Source organism: Osmerus mordax, chromosome 5, assembly GCF_038355195.1.
Source record: "Osmerus mordax isolate fOsmMor3 chromosome 5, fOsmMor3.pri, whole genome shotgun sequence".
Lineage (NCBI taxonomy): Eukaryota > Metazoa > Chordata > Actinopteri > Osmeriformes > Osmeridae > Osmerus > Osmerus mordax.
Window position 1 is genome coordinate 9,530,935 of NC_090054.1, and position 19,225 is coordinate 9,550,159.

Consider the following 19,225-nt stretch of genomic DNA (forward strand, 5'->3'; position numbering starts at 1 on the left):
CTCACCGAACGCCGAATGAGTCAATCGAGCGTATCCAATTTCACAAATGGGAGGAGTTCAAAGAAACAGCTGGTTGGCACTATGATTGGCACACTGTTATTCCATGGACAATGAGCTGGGTACATCTGCCCAGCACCACCGAGTTTGAGCAGTCGTTTCGTTGCAGCTGTTTCAATCAAGGTGAAAAAACGTATAGGTGAAAAGCTCACACAGGTTATTTGATAAATTCGTTCAAACGGAAAAAAGCGCAAGCCAGAGCTTCCTATAGCTAGCTACTCGTTGTAACAGCATCAAGTCAAGTGCCACCAGAGGTGACCATCTGGGGATTTTGGCAAGTGGACACAAAACAACTTATTTGGACATTTGGAAAAAGCATATGGGTGAGATAATGATATCTCCTGTGAATTATGTAGCTAGCACGAACAGCGTTTGGCTACAGTCAGAGTAGAATCTTGCCGGTGGATGAGATGAACAAGATGGGCTGGTCCGACCGTCACATTTTGCATGTTGTTAGCTAGGTAGCTATGAAGCAATTGATTTAGGTGGAGAGGTTTTTCCTTGATAATATTGAATAACTAACTAGAAAGCAGTAGACAGTGCCCGTTCATGAATCTTTTCTTTATCTTCCCCCACCAGACAATCATCGCCTCACCGTCTCACTTGTGACAAGATGAAAATGCCGGCGACACATATTTCAGTCCTCTGGAATTAAATGCGAATACATGTACGGAGAAAGTGTGGTTGGTCGAGGAGAAAGAAGAAGCGGGATATTTCCAAAGGTGCAGGGGCAAAGAAGACAGAGGGTCGGAGATGTCGCTTTGGATGATATTACCAGTCAGCCTTCCAGCTTTGACCATCACTGGAATATGGGTTGTGTGAGTGTCTCGTAGTTGCAGCCCAGAGATGGAATAGGAGACCCTGTTGGAAATGGGTCCATTGATTTATTTCTGATTTAGCCTAAGGTCGTGTCCACCATATGCTTTTCCCACTCATTGGTGTTGGATGGGCTACCAAAGATCAGGGTTAGGTCATTATAATAAATAATAAAAGGTATAATATGACAAATAATAAAACTCATTGTCTTGAAAAGGACACGTTTCCCTTTGAATTAGATAGGTCTAGTTGACAGTAATGCGGACTCTGTTTTTGTGGCCTTATCAACTCCATCGACATCCAGTCATGCTTTCGGTTGGCAAACTTAAGATGTGCTGTATTCATGTCAGGCTAGCCCAGAGGAGATTGTACTACTGAGAGCTTACTGTGGACATTTCTGTAAGATGTATTGTAAAACAGTATTAACCATCCCACTAGATTGTCTTGTGTGATGATGAGCTTACTGCCAATGTCAAAGGTATCATGCTTTTTACCTCGCTTGCCTTTTAGGAATTTTTTGTCCTGTGACTCGTGCCAGCAACACGGTTCATAAACACCGCTTTACTTTATCTGAATTTAACCAATTCAACTTGGTTATCAGCACAGGAAGCAAAGTAAGCACTTTTGTGGTGGTATGCCAGAAATTAGGTATTAGAGTTAAGAGAAGTTTGATTTACAAGTCAATATAGCGCCTGGATTTCAGGAGAGTTGATCAATTCATTTGATCTCTTCAGTTGTGAGTGATGGTCAGGATGTAGAAGGTCTAAAGTGATCTTACTTGGGGAGGTTTTTTAGCTTCCTCTGAAGCCTCTCCTCACCTATTTCCTTCCTGTTGCGTTGACAAGGGTGCCCTGTTCTCAGGAGCAGTCAAGGTCCCTTCCTGGCCAGCGGAATGTGAAAGAACACACTTTATTGCATAACCCCACCCAGTCTCCCACAGCCAGTATCTAGGTGGGAGTTAGGTAAATACTAGGCCTGGGATATTCAGAGTGCTTATTCAAGAGTTCCACATGACATGGGACAGAGCCGGGCTCACTGTATGAAAGAGCTAGTCAGAGATGGAGGAGGGCCTTGTCCACCCCGACTTCACTCATGTATACTGACCTTTTCTTTTTTGTAGATGGTTTTCTTTTCATTCCTCTGTAGTTCCCAGATATGATCCTAAGACATATCCGTTGTGTAAAGATGTAGCAACATACTGTAACATGTAGACCTTGTTGTTTCAATTATTAGGATCGACTAGGGTTAAATATTAAATGGAGCCTAGACAAAACAAGTGAGCTGCAAATCAGCTGAATGATAATCTGCAACTAAAACTCACGTGAGTTGAAACAAACCTCCACTATTTCTACATTTTGTTCTTTTGTGGTGTTCAAATACCGATTCTAGAAAGTTCCATGGAAATGTTCCTTTCTATGAGTCTTGCATAAAAAAAATGTGGCCTGTCCCTGCTATACTACTCCTTGGCATGCAATTACAGCTCACCACAGCTAAACTTTGGCAGTCGCCCACGAATGTAAACAAACCTATTATTATTTAGCCTACCCTAAGCACAGACCATTAGTTTAAGTACAGCACATGCAAAGAAAGGCCACTTTATTTAGAGAATGGCCTCAGGCCATAGTTTGTGTTATTTTAACTTCTAAACGTCATTTAAGTATACAAAATTGGTCTATGAAAAGACCCTGAACAAAATTTGCATGAGGTATCAATATGTGAACAGAACTACTGAATGAGCCACAGCACAGTAGAAAGAGGGGAGAGAAGGAATGGGTAATACTGTTCCCAGGTTAAGATTTGGACGCCTGTCTTTACTCACCCTCTCGGTGCAAAGTGTGTGTGCTATTTATCATTATTATTATGTAAATGAGTCTGCCATACAGGCAGCATGTCTGCCATCTGTTTCTATGGCTGACACGTGGTGTTTCATCACAGACTGAACCAGTTTTGGGGTTTGTAAAAGAAGAAAAACACAACAAATCAAGAATTCAGATAGCACAACTCTAATGTATCAAAGACACATCTTGACAAACTTTTTTTCTGGTGTCCTGTAGAGATTGGCAAATACACAATTTGGCTGTTGCAAGAGGGCATGATGGAAGTCTGTCATTAATTTATTCATCCAGATATATATTTGATAAATACTTTATTGGATTACCCTTCAGTATATTGGAACTCAAACTTAATGGCAGTGAAGGGAAGGCAGAAAATGGGGTTTAAGTATACAGCCTAGATGCAGGCCATGGTCCAGAATGTCCCTTTTCTTCTCTGTCTTCCCACACTTTCATCTCACTCTTTCTCTGTCCCCACCTCATCCTGGTATGATTATTCATGTCTCGTGGCATCAGAGGCAGATGGCAGAGTGCTTGTTTACCACAGGGCTCAGGTGATCTGTGTGTCTGGAGAGGGACATAGGCTTAGGTCAGGCCGCTTCCATCCATGGCAACCGTCTTAATTATTGTTTAGCCTGTCACTGACCCCTGAGCACATCTGATAAAGTCCTCTACATACACAGAACAAAAGTGTGTGTTTGTGTGTGTGTGTGCTGGACAAAAAATTGGCAGATACATTTAGGTCTAAGACATTCCATTTTCTGAATACTAATCTTATCCCTCTGTGGTGTGTAGGCATTGCTACTGGTAGATCCTTGTTTCAGTGCAATTGAAATGCTGGAAGCAAACGTACTTTAGATAGGCTGCTTGGTTCAGAGGTTGGCCCTCCGGTCATTGACTTTGTTAAAGAAACACAGGCCAGGGTAGAACATGGCAACCCGACCAGCTTTCACTAGAACTGCTCAGGTGACCTGGTGTAATGCAAACAGAGAGCGGGTCAGCATAACCTAAGGTTCTGTGGAGCAATGCCAGAGAGCCCCTACTGTATTGGTGGTAATGGTATCAGGAGTGTCTTGGAAGTTCAAAGTAGGTCACATACTGTGCTATCATCAATATGAGTAGGCTAAATAGACTTCCTTCCTAAGCTAGGGAGTCAGATGGCTGAGCGGTTAGAGAATCGGGCTATTAATCAGAAGGTTGCCGGTTCGATTCCTGGTAATGCAAAATGACGTTGTGTCCTTGGGCAAGGCACTTCACCCTACTTGCCTTGGGGGAATGTCCCTGTACTTACTGTAATACGCTGTGGATAAGAGCCTATGCTAAATGACTAAATGTAAATGTAAGCTCAAATTCATCTTCACTTTGAAACTATTTCCAGTATTGCACCTCTCTGTGACCACAAAACCACAACTGTCTTTCTTCCCTTTTTTCAATTATCACTTGTTCTGCGGTATGGCTTTCACTTGGTTTGACTATGTCCGGTTTAGAATCCTTTTAAGTACATAAAAATACCTGATGTTTAAGCCAATACATGTTTTCCTATACTCCTCCAGGTATGCCATGGCTCTGTACAACCAGCATGTCTGCCCGGTGGATAACTGGTATGTACCGAAACACTAACTAAAAGAGCTTAATATAGCTGGAGATATCTAAACAGCAAGACTTTTTGGTTTCTAGTTATTCATCTGCAGGCAGTATTTGGTCTCATTATCAATGTGAGAGCTGGTTAGCAGGTTTCAGATATATGGGCATCAACCCACACCTTGATGGTTGTTCTTTTCAGTGTGATTGTTGCGGTCATACTGACCAAGCGACAGGTTGCTCTGTGCTAGGCCTGGCCTGGGGAAACCTGTGGTTTATATGTAGGGCTGTCCAAGTGCTCACACACACAAACACCAAAACTCTGTGGCACCACTACAGTGACAGTGCCCAAAACAGTGAGACATGCCATGTTTCTGTGGTGAGATACAGATGCTGGCTGTTTCTACGAAATTTTCTTTTGATTGACTTAACCATTGCAAGTGTTAATTCTCTAACCTTATTGTGCAGTTAATAAATAATATGGATTTCATGTATTAATGATAATACAGTTTATTGTTGATAACCTAATTAATAATTGTTCTGTCTATACAGCATGTTTATATGACAATAAACTAACCTAAACTAGTTACACATTTGGGCAACACTGTGTGTGTGTGCGCGTGCTGTCAGGTTGTATAACCAGTCCTGTGAAGAGGAGCTGACTCTGCAGAGCGGCCCAATGTTATGCTGCACTCTGGACGACATACCTCTCATCAGGTTAGTGTTACCTCACCCCCCCCCTGCTGCCCCCCCCTCTCTCTTTTTCTCTAGCGCTCATCCAGTTACTCTGTCTGATGGTAATAACAGGAAAGCACCATGCCATTGTTTTTTCGCAAACCTCTGGGTCTGTAACCAATCTTGCGTTTGAAGGAGCCTGTTTGTGTGTGTGCGGTGTTTGCATTTGCCTCCCTGTGTTTATCTGCATACGTGTTGTGCGGCTGACTCTGGTTTCCCAAAATAAACCTCTGCTGAGATCTGCCTGCTATCATAGAGGGCTGGGAGGGGGAGCATTGGTCTGCACTTGTCTGACACACGCACACACACATACCCCCCCCCCCCCCCACACGCACACACATACACACACACACATGAAGAACTTTCAGGAAACGAGGAGTCAGCTTTCAGATGGGGGGGCTGAGGAATCAAAAGCCTGCGGCTTTGTTTTGTTAGCCCTACTGCAGAGCTTTGAACATCAAAGTCTGGTTTGGAGAATGTAAAAAATATTATCTTTATGAAGTCAATGAGTGTAAATACCATGAGGGGGTCCGTCTCGCATGATTGTCCGGATCCAGGCAGTCACCCAGGCAGGCAGAAAGTCAGACAGGGTCACAAGCAGAGACACAGGCAGGTAGACATGCAAGCTGGTAATGTAATGTTTTGACTGATTGTGCCCTCCTCTTTACTGCCTGCAGTCTGTATAAGAAAGACAAATCGGTTGAAGGACATACACTAGATGTACACACACATACAACATGTATTAGAAAGATTTACTTACGAGGCATGAAGAAGAGTTATGTTTGTTTCTAACGCTCTGTATTTTTTACCGCAGCAAGTGTGGTACACTGCCCCCGGAAAGCTGCTTCTTCAGTCTCATCTGCAGCACTGGCTCATTCATGGGTAAGACACACACACACATCCATACATTTTGGCGAACATGTGTGTTGTTTTGTGTGTGAGTGTACTGTTTACGTGCTGTATTGTACATTAGTCGTTTTTTGTGCTTCTCTGACAACAACCTCTAGTTAAAGTGTTCCATCTGTGGGTTTGGCTGAGACCTGTGGTGAGACGTGTGTGTGTGTGTGTTAGGTTGTGTGTGTCTTTATTCTTAGCCACAGGGTGGGAAAGGGTGGGTTATTGATTCAGGCCAAGAATGAGAATAGTGATACTGTGTGTGTGTGTGTGTGTGTGTGAGGGAAGAGAGATGAGAAGAGACAAGACCTTCTAGCTTCTACCCAAGGTCTGCTGGTGTGTTGCCTGGCAGCTTTCTCAGAGGACAGATCCATGATAAGAGCCCCCTACTTGACCTTAGACACAGTCAACCATACAAGGCCATATTTGATATCACACTGCTACAGTGCAGCCAGCCAACAAAACATACTTTTGTCAAACTATGGTTGGTTTATAGTAGGGTTGAGAAGTGTTCAAGGAGGGCTATTTTGATGGTACTGTGGAACAGCCCTCCAGGAGCTACACTGTCACAGGACGTTGTAAACTCTGCTGTTTTGTCTAAGAACTGTGAACCTGACTTCTGAACCTGTGCTACCCAGGGCCATACTATGTTTGTGTGCCCGTGTGTGTGTGCCAAGAGGTTTCCATTGCTGTTCTTTTCCCACAGAGCCACAACCACTTGTGATTACTCTACCCAAGTGTAACAGATTCAGCAGTATGACCTCTTTAACTATCTAGTTCCTAAAACAGTGTCAAAACCTCACTTCCTGTCAGCAGTTAACCCTAAACAAGCAGTGTGTTCATTTGTATTATGATACGTTCGGAAAGTTGAGTGGGCATGTAACAACATGCGAGAGAATACTTTTTGTACTGGCACAGAAAAGGCAGACGGTAAGTAGCCAGTTGTTACACACCCAGAACTTGTACTCCCCAGAACCACTTTGCAAGGATCTAGAAGGTTCCTTCAGCCTTTTATTAGCCAAGTTTTCACCTCAGAACTTTTTCAAGATTTGTGAAATTAGTCTGCTGATTTATGCACCAGTGATTAACAGGCAACGGGTGTCTTATTTAATCATTATGAAACTTCTCCCGGATCTATTTTGCAGTGAGAAAAATGTTCAGCACTCTTAACATGCCAGAGATTTTAGAATGCACTGTCATTGCGGGTCGCTGATTCCAGTTGTCACCGAATTTCGTCCTCAGCATAAAGACTTGGTGAGGACGACCGACGGCGAGTTTCCCGGTCGCTTCCCACATCTACCAAGTTGAACAATGTTTTTTGGTGTTTCAAAACCCATTGACACTTCCCTGCTGTATGACTATGTTAAGCCTGTGTTCTGCTCCTCTCTTTCACCAACCGTCTCTGGAGGAGGGGATCCCTTACTGAATTGCTCGTCCCAAGGTTTCTTCCATTTCTTCTCCTCTAGTGAGTTTTTCTGGGAGTTTTTCCTTGTCTTCCTTGAGGGTTTAAGTTGGTTGAGGGGCGGTTCTATGGGCGTATGTAAAGCCCTCTGTGACATGCTTGCGTGTAAAAAGGGCTATACAAATACATTTTTTTTTGATGATGACAAGATTTCCTCATTGGCTCCTCTGTTGAATGTTCTGTTCTCCATGTTGATGTCTATTTGCGGCCGCAGACTATAAAAAATGGCAAGTGTATTTGAAAATCTGATGAAAATGTTCAGTGCTACAAGCCCCACCCCCAAATTTCCAGTATTTTGGAAAGTACCACCCCCGGAACAGGGACTGGTTCTTGCTTTTTGCTCCCCTAAACTCCCGGGAGAAAGTTCCTGCCATGGAAACACTAGAGTTTGAGTTGGGTAACATGCTTTAGCATGTTCAGTGGTGAGCTTTGTGTTTCAGATTGCTGGTGCTTGAGACCATTACACAGGCTTGGCTAGTAGATTCAAAGGTCTCACTAGTAAAACAGGAATGATTTCAAAGTGGTTGGTTGGCCTATTTGAGCATTGAACATCTTAAATTTTTCTTCTCTACATCTGCCTCTATATCTTTGGCTTACCTCCCTGACTTCACCACGCAACACACGCACACACACACAGTATACATACACAGACACAAATAAAATGTTTACAGTTTCCATCAGCATACCTTCGATGGAAAATAATGTGATGGTATTGTTATAGATTCCCTTGTTGGGATGGCAGGGTTTATTTAATAGGTGTGTGTATGTGTGTGTTGGAACTGTAAGTTGGGGTGAGAGTTACACATTAGAATAATGCTGGCTTGGTTCCACAGTGGCTGTTGTCTGGATCAGAGCCAGAGCTTGGTTTATTCCAGGCTTCCTGAACTTAAAGAGAAAAGTAGCTCAGCGCCAAACGGGTACAGGGAACTTGAGGGCCAAACAAAAAGACAGATGGAGATAAAGAGAAACCCAGAGATTGAGAGGGACAGAGACCCATCGAGACCCTCAAAGAGACAGATCCAGTGAGAAGAACAGAGGAAGGGAGACAAAGGGAGAGGCACAGAGACATTTATTATAATTTTTTGCTATCAAAAGTTGTCCTTGCGAGGCAAGATGGAGGTCAGGGCAGGTGCTTACTCATCACACACTGCCCGCAGGCCTCTGTGAGCTGGTGACCCTCATCTAGCATGTGCATCCTCAACAGGAAGGGGACAGACGGACCCTAAGCCGTCTGCTACACCATTGTCATCTCACAACAACATAAACATCCTCTAGCAAAGTGATTGTTTTTGATTCATGATTAATATTAAACTGGCCTCCAACGAAGGCTTCAACGAGCAGTTAGTTTCTGTAGAGAGTGTTAGTTCTTCTGTGACAATAAAGATTCACGGTTTTCATGGGTGAGTCAGGCAGTCTGCAGTACAGACCCTATAATCGAATGCTGTAAACTGTAATTAGCTTTCTTTTCTCCGCTGTGCACTGTTCTCTTTCTCAAAGACCAAGAAAAAATAAAGTTTCCTAGCCCCAGAGACACTATTTGTTTTTCCATGCTGGTAACTTGCTTCATTTCTCTAAAATGACGTCTGTGTCTTCTGGGACCAGCAGAATACGGAAACAAGAACGCGCACACGCACAGTTCATTCAAAATCTCGAAATCCTGGCATTTTTTCATTCTGTTGAATTATTTGTTTGACAATTTTTCAAGACAAGCTTTTCTGGTAGGCTGTTATGGGACTCTTTAGTCCACCAGTCCCAGCTTTGGGTCCCTGTCCCCTTTGAGCCCCCCACCTTCTTACATCACAACCTCCGTCCCCCTCCTCAACCTTTCCCACCCCCCCTCAGTCCCAGCAGTTGTAGTCTGTCTCCATAAAGCACTGACCACAAAAAGCTAAAGAACAAACTGGTCCTCCTGGAATCACTCTACATTAGTCAGTTCCATAAACAATACAGTATGGCCTGTCCAAACCCATTTGTATAGATTTCCAAACCCATGTCCCGTTTCCTTCATAATGTTTGAGTGTTCTTGCTCTCCCATCTCACAGCCTTCGTTTAACGAGTATCACTCATTTCCAATGAATTTCTGGAGGAGTCAGGCAAGCCATGATGGGAAAATGTGAGTCAAACTGTCTTTTCCTCCCTCCCCCCCCCCTCTCTCTCTCTTCCCCCCTCTCCCTCTCCATGTCCTGGCTGTAGTCATGGCGATCGTTCTACTGCGTTATGCCCACGTGATAGAGAAGCACCAGAACTGTGTGTTGAACACGGCCAGCCTCTCCACCGGATGGATCTGTGCAGCAGGCCTCATCATGGTTGGCAACTTCCAGGTAGGCCGACACCTCCTGACCACTTCACTGCCTTCAGTTAGATCCTCCATCCCTTACCCCTTCATCCTCCCCTCTCAGCGCCGGATGTTTGATATTAAAGTGTGCCTCCTCATATTCTTGAACCAAACCTTTTGCCCTGTAGTTAAAGGCCACTTTCACAGCGGGGTTTCACGCACAGACACACACACTCCTGCTTGGATACTCGCAAACTCCTGTTCCCACACACATGCCCGTGCACATACACACACACACTCCTGCGCACACACACACACAAGCACACAAACTCATGCAGCAGGCAGCCGAGTCTTCTGTCATTATGATCCACTGATCTCAGCTGGAGGTTGTAAGAGTGTGTTGTAAGACACACTCACAATATATATATTTTTTAATTGTGTGTTTTTTATGCTGTGTTTTTAGTTCGGAGGGGGAGTGTATCATCCCCTCCTGAGTTCCTTGCCTGTGGCTGTTGGTCATTTACAGTTTCTAAAAGTACATATTTTCAACTTTAGCACTGTGCCCGGACTTGAAGTTATGTGTGCAGACTGCTAATGGAGCTAGGGGGTTTCACATCAGTGTCTAGGAGATGTTTGCAAGGTTGAGAAAAGGGGGGGGGGGGGCTGAAGGTGAATAGACAGCCTGCCCTCCTCCTCCTCCCTCGTTCTTCTCCCTCCTGCTCCCATCTCTTCTTCTTGGTCCTGTATTGAAGAGGGGCCAGGGAAGGGTTGGTTTAACATGCCTTCCCCTACCTGTAACCTCTCTTCAGCTCTCTCAGGCCTCTCTCCCTTCCTCCGTCTTTCTTGTTGCTGTTGCTGCTCTTCTCTACAGTAGGACAATCTCCTGCTCTGACTAGCACACTGTGGCATTAGTTGCTGTGATGTGTACATACAGCCAGGCCTGCCAAGAACTGAAGTCAGAACTAAGAAAGGAAAGGCTGCCATCCTCCAGTACAGATTATCAGGCCCGTCGCAAGGGGCCCACCACATCTTCTCTGGAAGTGTTGACAAATGTATCCGTGATAAAAATATATATTTTCTCAGCACTCGACTCGTGCCTCGTCACGCTCTCGCGTAGTCCACATCTTTCTCCTTCCTCGCAGTGAGTCAACAGGGAGATGAAGTGAGCATGCATTACATAATGACTCATTGATGCAAATTGACGCATTGACCCTGTGACCTACACTATGCATAAGGTATTTCATTTTAGAAGCATGTTGGGTCAAAACAGTCCTAAACTATTATACAAAAAAAGATCCCGTGAGCAAGGCCCTGTACGGGCGCGAGGCCCTGTAAGGACGCACAGTTCGCACAGCCCTTGTGACGGCTCTGCAGATAATGATGAAACATGCTGCCTTGGTTGTCTCCTCTGCCTCTTTCCTAACGCCTTTAGGCTCTGTTTCTACTATCTGCTCGTCTGATCTGTCTCTTCAGTCTGCTTGTCAGGTCTGGTCTCTTGTCTCCACTGTCTCTCTATGAACTATGATCACGGTTTCTACAGTCAGCTCGTTAGGTCTGATCTGGATAACTGTCTTAGGAGCAGCAGTTAGATAGTCTACTCTGCCAGAGGACCTGGGACGGATTATCATTTATCCAGCTATAAGAGAATCTGAAAACGAGAGCAGGAAACGATAGACTGTACTTCTCCCAGTCTCTGCCTCCCTCCGGGGGCCCTGCCTAGTGGAACGCTCTGGAAAGCGAGGGAGTTTTACGGGAAGAGGGGGGGAAGTGAGTCATCATGTCTCGCCATGCATGGGGTGGAGCTGGCAGACAGGGCTGGTGCACGTGTCACAGAGCCCATCTGTGTCCAATCACAGACTTCCAGACCGCTCTCCAGAGGCATTGATGGGGTTCTACTGTGTTGGAAAATGTGGTATCCAAATAATAACACATAGAAAATATTATTAAATAATATCATACACAACTTATATAAAAAGCAATAGAACAGTATCATCCCTCGAAACTAAAAACTTTCAGTCCAGGTCAGATGAAAGCAGTAAAAGGAAAACAGGCTGGTTGGACACAGTTAAACAAACAGTACCAAGGCTCCAAGTTCTGGCAGTCATAGCAAAATATGTGGTGTGTAAATAAAAAAAGGTGGTAAAAAGGGGGGTGGGGGGGTGGGGGGGGGGGTGGGGGTGGGGGGGTCAGGGCCTCTGGAAAAGTAATGAAAAATAAACAAATATGCAAAAATAGTTGGTACGGTCATGGAACATCACAATACTTCATTTGAACAAATGCCTATCCTCATGCACACAGTAACAATGTTTGGAAGGCCAGCTTCTGTGTGTGTGTTAACACCATAAATCAGGCTTGTGTTAGGAATATGCCGAATGGTTCATGGCACATTTTGTGTAAATGAGGTTTTAAATAAGTTATGGTCCAAAGGCGTGAGGACCACACAGTCAGTATATCTTCAAAGAGTGAGATGGCATCATAAACAAAAGACATTAGCACTGAAATTACACATTCTAGAGGGAAAGGGCTCTAGTACATGGCTGTGTTATATAACAAAGAACTGTGGGAATCAGACATTCTGACTTGACAACTGAATTTAGACATACTAGTGCATTGTGCCCATGATGCAGTCGGTTATTTAAGATGTCAGTGAAACAAACAAATACAGATTACTTGAACTATAGATGATGCATAGTGGCCGTGATAAAATTGGTGGCACACGCAGATTCCTGGAATTATAGATAGCCAATGCTGTGGTAGCCTACATTCATGCAAATGATTATGTAGGCTTCATTTGTCTGCTGTTTCCTACATAAAAAACTGCTTATGTTACATTGATCAATTGTCTTACCACCACAAACATCTAAACATTTAGTTGATAACAATAGTCATTACATGCACAATGGATGAGCCAGTTGTCATAATTGTAGGCCTAATTAACCATACAGCGCTTGCATATAAATTTGCAATGTTTTGACATCAGTAAACACATTCATTTATTAACAAAATTCACTGATCTATTCTGAAAGTATATCCACTTTATATTGTTGTTCTGTTAGCTAGCAAACCCCTTTGAAAGCATCTGATATATCTGACGCTTTGGATAAGAGTGTCTGCTAAATGACTAAATGTAATCTGATGATCGGTTGTAAAAGCAAATTTACATCTAAATGGAGAAACAGAATTTCCCTATTCCTTACTACAAACTCCGGTGCGTTAAGCTCTTAGTTTAATTTAATTGCGAATGCCTTTGTTAGTCGCATAAATTCATTAACGAAATAAAATTCGCTGAAGTTATCATACAGCCTCTTAGTGCATGCGCTTTGGTGCGAGGGATGACCAGAGGACCAATTACAGTGAAGGGGCTGGGATGAGTTTCCATTATGCCCGGGGAGGCACATGAAAGATGGGGATTGTTTTAAAAAAATTTGGAATGCTGATCTGAACAACATCAATCGCGGCACCGCACTCCGTTGGATTATAAAAAGGACACCTTCCTTTGCAGAATGCCCGGTTCTTGAGATAATCATTGGAAACTCAAACAAACAGACAGATAGAGATTCATGGCATTTGAGACATTCCACCTATGGAGGAAATGGATAGTTGACATTGGATGACAGGAGTAGCACATTACTGACACTGGGTGTTCCCTTTCTGGCTGGGTGAAAGCCTGCAGAAAGAATGTGCGTGTGTGCAGGTATAGGTACGTTAATCAGGAGTCAGGACAGGTTTTTCTGTGTGAAGATGAGAGTATATGTGTGGGTCTGGCTGGCTGGTGTGGAGGGTCTCCTGGTAGCATGCTGCATCTGCCCTTGTTATCTCGTCATTCCTAGACAGCGGTGCACGTTTGTCTATATGAATATCCCCTGGGAGCAGTGGAGCAGATAAGAGATTCCTTCTCTCTCGCTCTTGCGCTCTCGCTCTCTCTCTCTCTCCAGTCTGCACTTTACATTTCCAGTGTACACTCTCTTTCATCCACTGTTTTCCATCCCCCTTTTTTACGTGCCTGAGGAAAATGTTCTCAGACTTCCAGACATCTTGGTTATGGTTAAAGTGCCTCCCCCTCCGCACGCTGTCTTCATAGTGTGTGTCAGTGTGCTTAATTCAGACACGTTTCAGGCAAAGGGAACTTTTTTTAATATTTTAAATGTTTTCATTTAAATGAAAGAACATGGCAGGTTAGGGAAGGAGGGAGAAAGGGAATACGTATTACACAGATCACAATGACAAAACATACACCACACCAAATGGCATAAACAAAACATGAAAACAGTCCTGAGATGAATCAGGTCCCATCCCCTATCCCGGGATGGTAGGGTGTAGGTGCAGATTTGCTACATCTGCTAGACCGATAATGAAGACAAAATCATAATAAAACGGCCTTAACCTGCTAAGTATTAAATCTCAACAATTTTTCTCTAACATACAATGCCCTATACATGCCCATGCCCATGCCACACCCGAATCAACATTGAATAAAAAGGGAAGACACACTTTCTTGTCAACATATTCTCAAATTACTTGGCTTAGGACTCGAGACTGGAGCCATTAAAGGGGGGGGAAAGGTAACAGGTAGGACGCAAATGCAAAGAAAATTAAGCCACTTACAGCTTGAGTAAGAGTCAAGGGAAGTAAAGTCCAGTCAAGTCACCTCCTGTGATTTGTATTTGACGGTCTGTCCCTCACTAGTGATAACAAACTTCACAGGATGAAGTAAGTCAAATCGTAGACCAGAAGTCTTCACTTGGGCAATGAAATCCAGGTCGGCAGCACATTGTCTTTTGACTTACATTGCAACAATATTGTCAGGCGAAGAAATTCTGGCTCTCCAGAAAAATGTCTTCTTTCCAGGGGCCTGTAAAATGATATGTCTGTCTGTCACCCCGTAAAGCAGTCGCACAAAGACCGAACCCCAGAGAACCACTTGGGACCATCAATCGTCATCTTTGATTTTCTTACGAAACACTGTTTGTGATCTATGCCTTCCAACACAGCTTTCTCCAGTCATCACATGTCCATCACACCCTCTCAATGTTTTTACTTGCCCCAGCATACCCCCCTCCATCCCTCCCGTTAATTCACAAAGCACACACGGCCTAATATTGACAGTATAAAGATCTTCATAGCTGGTTGGAGTCCAAAACATTAGAACCGAGTCAGAAGCTCACATCACCATCAGCCTGCACACACACACACCTCTCCCAGGACTGGGTGTACTGAGTGTCATCCAGCTGCAGCTAATGTGAGGAGAGCACCAGGTTGGTAGGGTTTGTTTTCTTTGGGAACAGGCAAACATGCAACACTTACCTCTTCTCAGGGTCAATGAGGTGTGACGGGCCAAATGGAAAGGTGTTGGACTGGAAATAAGGGGATTTTCTAATGGACACTTACCTTACGGATGGAGAGGTACTAAACCAAAACATCTTTCTATCTCAGTTTTAAAAGCTCATTCAATATAAGACTCAAACGTTTACATTTTCATCACCCTCTGTCCAATTTACTGTTAGGAGCGCTAAGGAAAAAAAGAATGATTTTGAACCTACCCAAATAGTTTGATCTGGTGAAGGATTACAAGAATGTTCAGAATGTTTGAGGAGGGTCAGCAGATGAGTGCTTTGGAAAGCGTTTTGTTTAGCAAGATAAAACATAATCGGCATGCATTGAGATGTTATTACAGCCCAGGTTTCTGCGTTTGGTGAAGGGCTTCAAAGGAAAAACTAATGTGTTTGTTTGGTCTTGAATTTGAACCTTTGCTTGGGGTCTGTCCAGTTGGATCTATGCTCATTGTGGTAGTCCCCTACTAAGTCATGCAGTAACCATGGCCTGTCTCTTATTAGGTTGAATCTGTGTGTGTATGTGTGTGTAGTCATATCTTGTGGTCACATGCTGTAGAGCTGCTCCTTTTGTGCATTGTGCCTCACAGAGCTTGTGACTGCAAAGGACAAGGTGGTGTTCTATTGTAGTGCAGATTCCTCTGTCTCATATCTCTCTCTCTCACTCACTCACTCTCAGACACACACACACACACACACACACACACCTCTTGTACTGGGTGTCCTCTCCAGACAAGAGGCTCTATTGTTTCAGGAGGTACCTGAACCCGACTGTCTGATGCTACCACCTTTTGGCCAGACACAGACACTGCATTGTACATCAACTTTTAACTCAATTTTTTAAATGTTATTTACATCCTGTCATAACAACAACAAAACTGCATCCATGCACTAACCTGTGTGAGCGTGTGTTGCAGGTGGACAATGCCAAGGTGCTGCACTACGTCGGAGCGGGAGTGGCGTTCCCCACCAGCATGCTCTTTGTTGGCCTCCAGTCAGCGCTAACCTACCGACTGGCTAAGACCCAGGGGGAGTACAGTGTGGGACACCTCCGGCTGGCCATGACCGTGGTGGCCCTCATTGCCCTGGTCCTCAGTATCCTTCCCTAACTCAGACAGACGCTAAACCCACATGTATTCACAGTTCCCACTGGAATTTCATGACAAACCTTTTGCAAATGAGTAATTTACAAAATTGAAATCTGAACTGGACATAATAATGTTGAATATTGTGTTTTTTCATAGAGGACACTGGTTATAAAGGGTGTTTTCAACAAGGCTTTGTTAGTCATATAAATTGAAACTTATAGAACAGTGGTCATACAGTAGAACACCTTGGAATTTCACATGTTCATTAGAGGTTATGGTTGAGTAGTGTATAGAGCAGAAAGGTTTTAGGGGAAGTGCTTTGGGGTTTTACGCTGTAGATAAAAGTAAAGAAGTGTTTTTTATAGAGAATGTGGTGAATGAAATTAGAACGTCAATTTCCTTGACCTCCATGCTTCTAGGTGGCGTGTTTTTTGTGCAAGAAAGTTACACCCTGCAGCATGCCGCCGCTGTCTTCGAATGGGTCTTTTGTGTCATCGTCATGCTCTTCTACGGAACCTTCGCCTTTGAGTTTTCCAGCATGTCGGGAGACACCATAATGGTGCTGGCCCGAGGGGGGGCTCTGGGGCCAGAAGGGAGAGAGCACAAGATAGATTCGCTAGGAGGTTCTAGTCAACACCCTCTTGAGAATATATCAATGCTGTAGTCCCAAAAGGATGGCCGTAAAGCTGGCCTTTGCCATTATCAATCGGGTGTGTGATGAGTTTAATTATTCATCTCAGCCACACCCATCTGAGGGCTCGGAGTGGGCAATGCTATATACTACAGGGAGTGGACTCCCTTTCATAAAACCCAGGGATGTGGAGTGAAAACCTAAAGGAAAGAAATGTCTGTCATTATCACTATAATCACAGACCAGTCTCTCCAAAGGCCCTGCTTGTGTTTGCACATTACTAAATGAGAAATATTTCCCTCAATCACCCTTTCCTGTGCTGGCCAGGAGAGGAGGCCATTGCAACAGGTAAGGTGGTCAATCCGTTAGTCTGATTGGAGACAGGAGGAAGTGACGTCGGACAGTTTTCTGGGCAGATGACATTTCATTATCAACCTGTGGTTGCTAGAATGCCAAAGAGAGAGCAAAGTAGAGAGACAAGAGAGGAGAGGCAGCACGAGAGAGAAAGGGAGAGACTAGCTCTGTTCAGTTAGGAGACTTGCTAACGGTTGATTCTGTCAGTGCTGTCATTAATACTTATATCAAGCCACAATGATATTACAGCTGAGTTTAAGATCATGACTGCCTTCTTGAAGAAGATCTAAGGTCTGACAACTGGGGATGTGCTCTCAATCAGACTCCTCATGGCCGACCATTGACTGGATCCTCCTGGACATTGTTTGGGTTCTTTATGTAGTCATCTCATATCACTTTGTGCCTTATGAATACCAGACTTTGCACAGATGGCCTGTAAACCCAAATAGACTCTATATGAATGTCCGAAATGACACCAAACTTTCAACAGTATTTTCTATATGCTTTTATGTACAGCTCAGCAGCCCTGGAGACAGAGAGGGTGCTCACTGTTGGCTAATTCAAACCAGACATCTGGACTTATCAAGTTAAATCGCAGGAAATCACAAATGTTCAATGCCCCCAGAATAGAGCTCAATTAGTGTCTTCCAGTATATCTGGTGCATACTGGTCGAACTCCTTTCATTTTCATTTTTCTGTGCTCTGCTCCAACAGGTGTGCACATTGTTACAGTCCAGTGCCTTCTATTGTATAATGTATCTTTGACTTGACATTTATAATATTATACTGGTATAATATTATAAACCTGGTATTCCTCAACTCAATTATGTCTGTTGACAAACTGAGAATGTATTCATATATAATCTAGTCAGGGATTATTTTGCCAGCTGTTGCCCTCTAGCGTTGACTCTGAGCTATTGCTATCTTATCAAATGTAAGTTGTTTCAACGTAAAGTATTTGTCTCCTGTGCCATAACGTCTTTCATTTTGAAAGTGGCCTTACTAGTTGATCGATGTATAGGTCTGTTATCGAGTTATCACTGAACATTGTGTCAAGCAAGGAAAAAGCTTTAATCTCTTTCTTTGTTATGTTGTTTGTGTCCTTAATGGCCTATGCTGGTATTTGTCTCTGACCTACAGCTACAGTGACCCACCATGTCTTATCTGACATGTACACTTACCTTTAGGTTTAGGAGGATGAGACGCTACTTCCATACTATTTTAGTCCTTCCAGGCCATTCGCTCATGATTTCCCCCCTGGGGTGTCATATTAACCCTAGCTCTAATTACTTTGGTCGCTCAGGAAACTTTGTTACCAGCTGCAGTAAGTGATTCTGAGCTAAATCAACTTATTCAATGTAATATTTCTCTTGCCATAGGAGGTGGTGTGTAACTGGCCAGTTTCAATACAAGATGACAATGAATATTCAGGTATATGTACTTATTTTGTAAACATTTGGACTTTGGGGCATTAAAATATTTGTAGATTATTCACATTGTTTAGGCATCCTCACCTTGGGTCAGATGACCCTAACTTGATATACTTGTGTGCCTTTTGATAAAACCAAATGTGTTAAGCGTATACATTTTCAGTGTGCTTAACAAAGTATTGATTGTAAATTTGCCTTAATATTATTTGCCAAATAAAGTGGTTATTGATGCAGACTCTAACAAACCTGTTTTAATAGTTTTTCACAATTTCAAGACTTTAAACACAAAACCATTTAATCAAAACCCTGACTTCTGTCAAAATCATGCAATCGCCTCAAAATCAAGTACTGTAACCTGTGCTCAAAATCAATAAATGCTATGGCATTATACACACACCAAGTCAACTTAATAAACACTGCAGGGCATTCATTAGACCATTCCCAACTTTTTCCACTTGACGGCCCACTTGCATAGCTCAAATATTTTTGCGGCCCCCCAACACATCCGTTCACTTAATTTGTGTTTATCACACATGTTTAACAAAACCACGGGAGCCAAACAGTATGATTTCACAGCAAAATGTATTTGAGCGATCAAAGAAGACAGTGTCCATCAGCGCCACAGTCAGGGATGGGCAGTATTTATGATACATGTATTTAATGTAAATTACATGTATTTACATGTCAATTACGTATTTCAAATACTAAATAGGATTTTGTCATTTGTATTTGATAGCTAT

The 19,225-nt window shown here is 43.4% G+C and overlaps 1 protein-coding gene across 1 annotated transcript; it reads left to right on the forward strand.

Annotated features, from left to right (window-relative positions):
• Nucleotides 1–105: 105 nt before the first annotated feature.
• Nucleotides 106–18,715, forward strand: zgc:154058 (Transmembrane protein 150A-like). Its single transcript, XM_067237051.1, has 8 exons — nt 106–380; nt 637–875; nt 4,259–4,306; nt 4,917–5,003; nt 5,836–5,903; nt 9,571–9,698; nt 15,900–16,077; nt 16,490–18,715. The coding sequence occupies exons 2-8, from the start codon at nt 811–813 to the stop codon at nt 16,732–16,734; spliced, it is 819 nt and encodes a 272-aa protein (XP_067093152.1). The 5' UTR covers nt 106–380; nt 637–810; the 3' UTR covers nt 16,735–18,715.
• The last annotated feature ends 510 nt before the right edge of the window (nt 18,716–19,225 follow it).

Bases quoted from the DNA above. Each gene is read 5' to 3' on its own strand.
- zgc:154058 (XM_067237051.1), top strand. From the start codon at position 811: ATGTCGCTTTGGATGATATTACCAGTCAGCCTTCCAGCTTTGACCATC. The intron at 5,004-5,835 runs GTTAGTGTTACC...TTTTTACCGCAG, and splicing joins GACGACATACCTCTCATCAG to CAAGTGTGGTACACTGCCCC. The intron at 16,078-16,489 runs GTATCCTTCCCT...CCATGCTTCTAG, and splicing joins CCTCATTGCCCTGGTCCTCA to GTGGCGTGTTTTTTGTGCAA.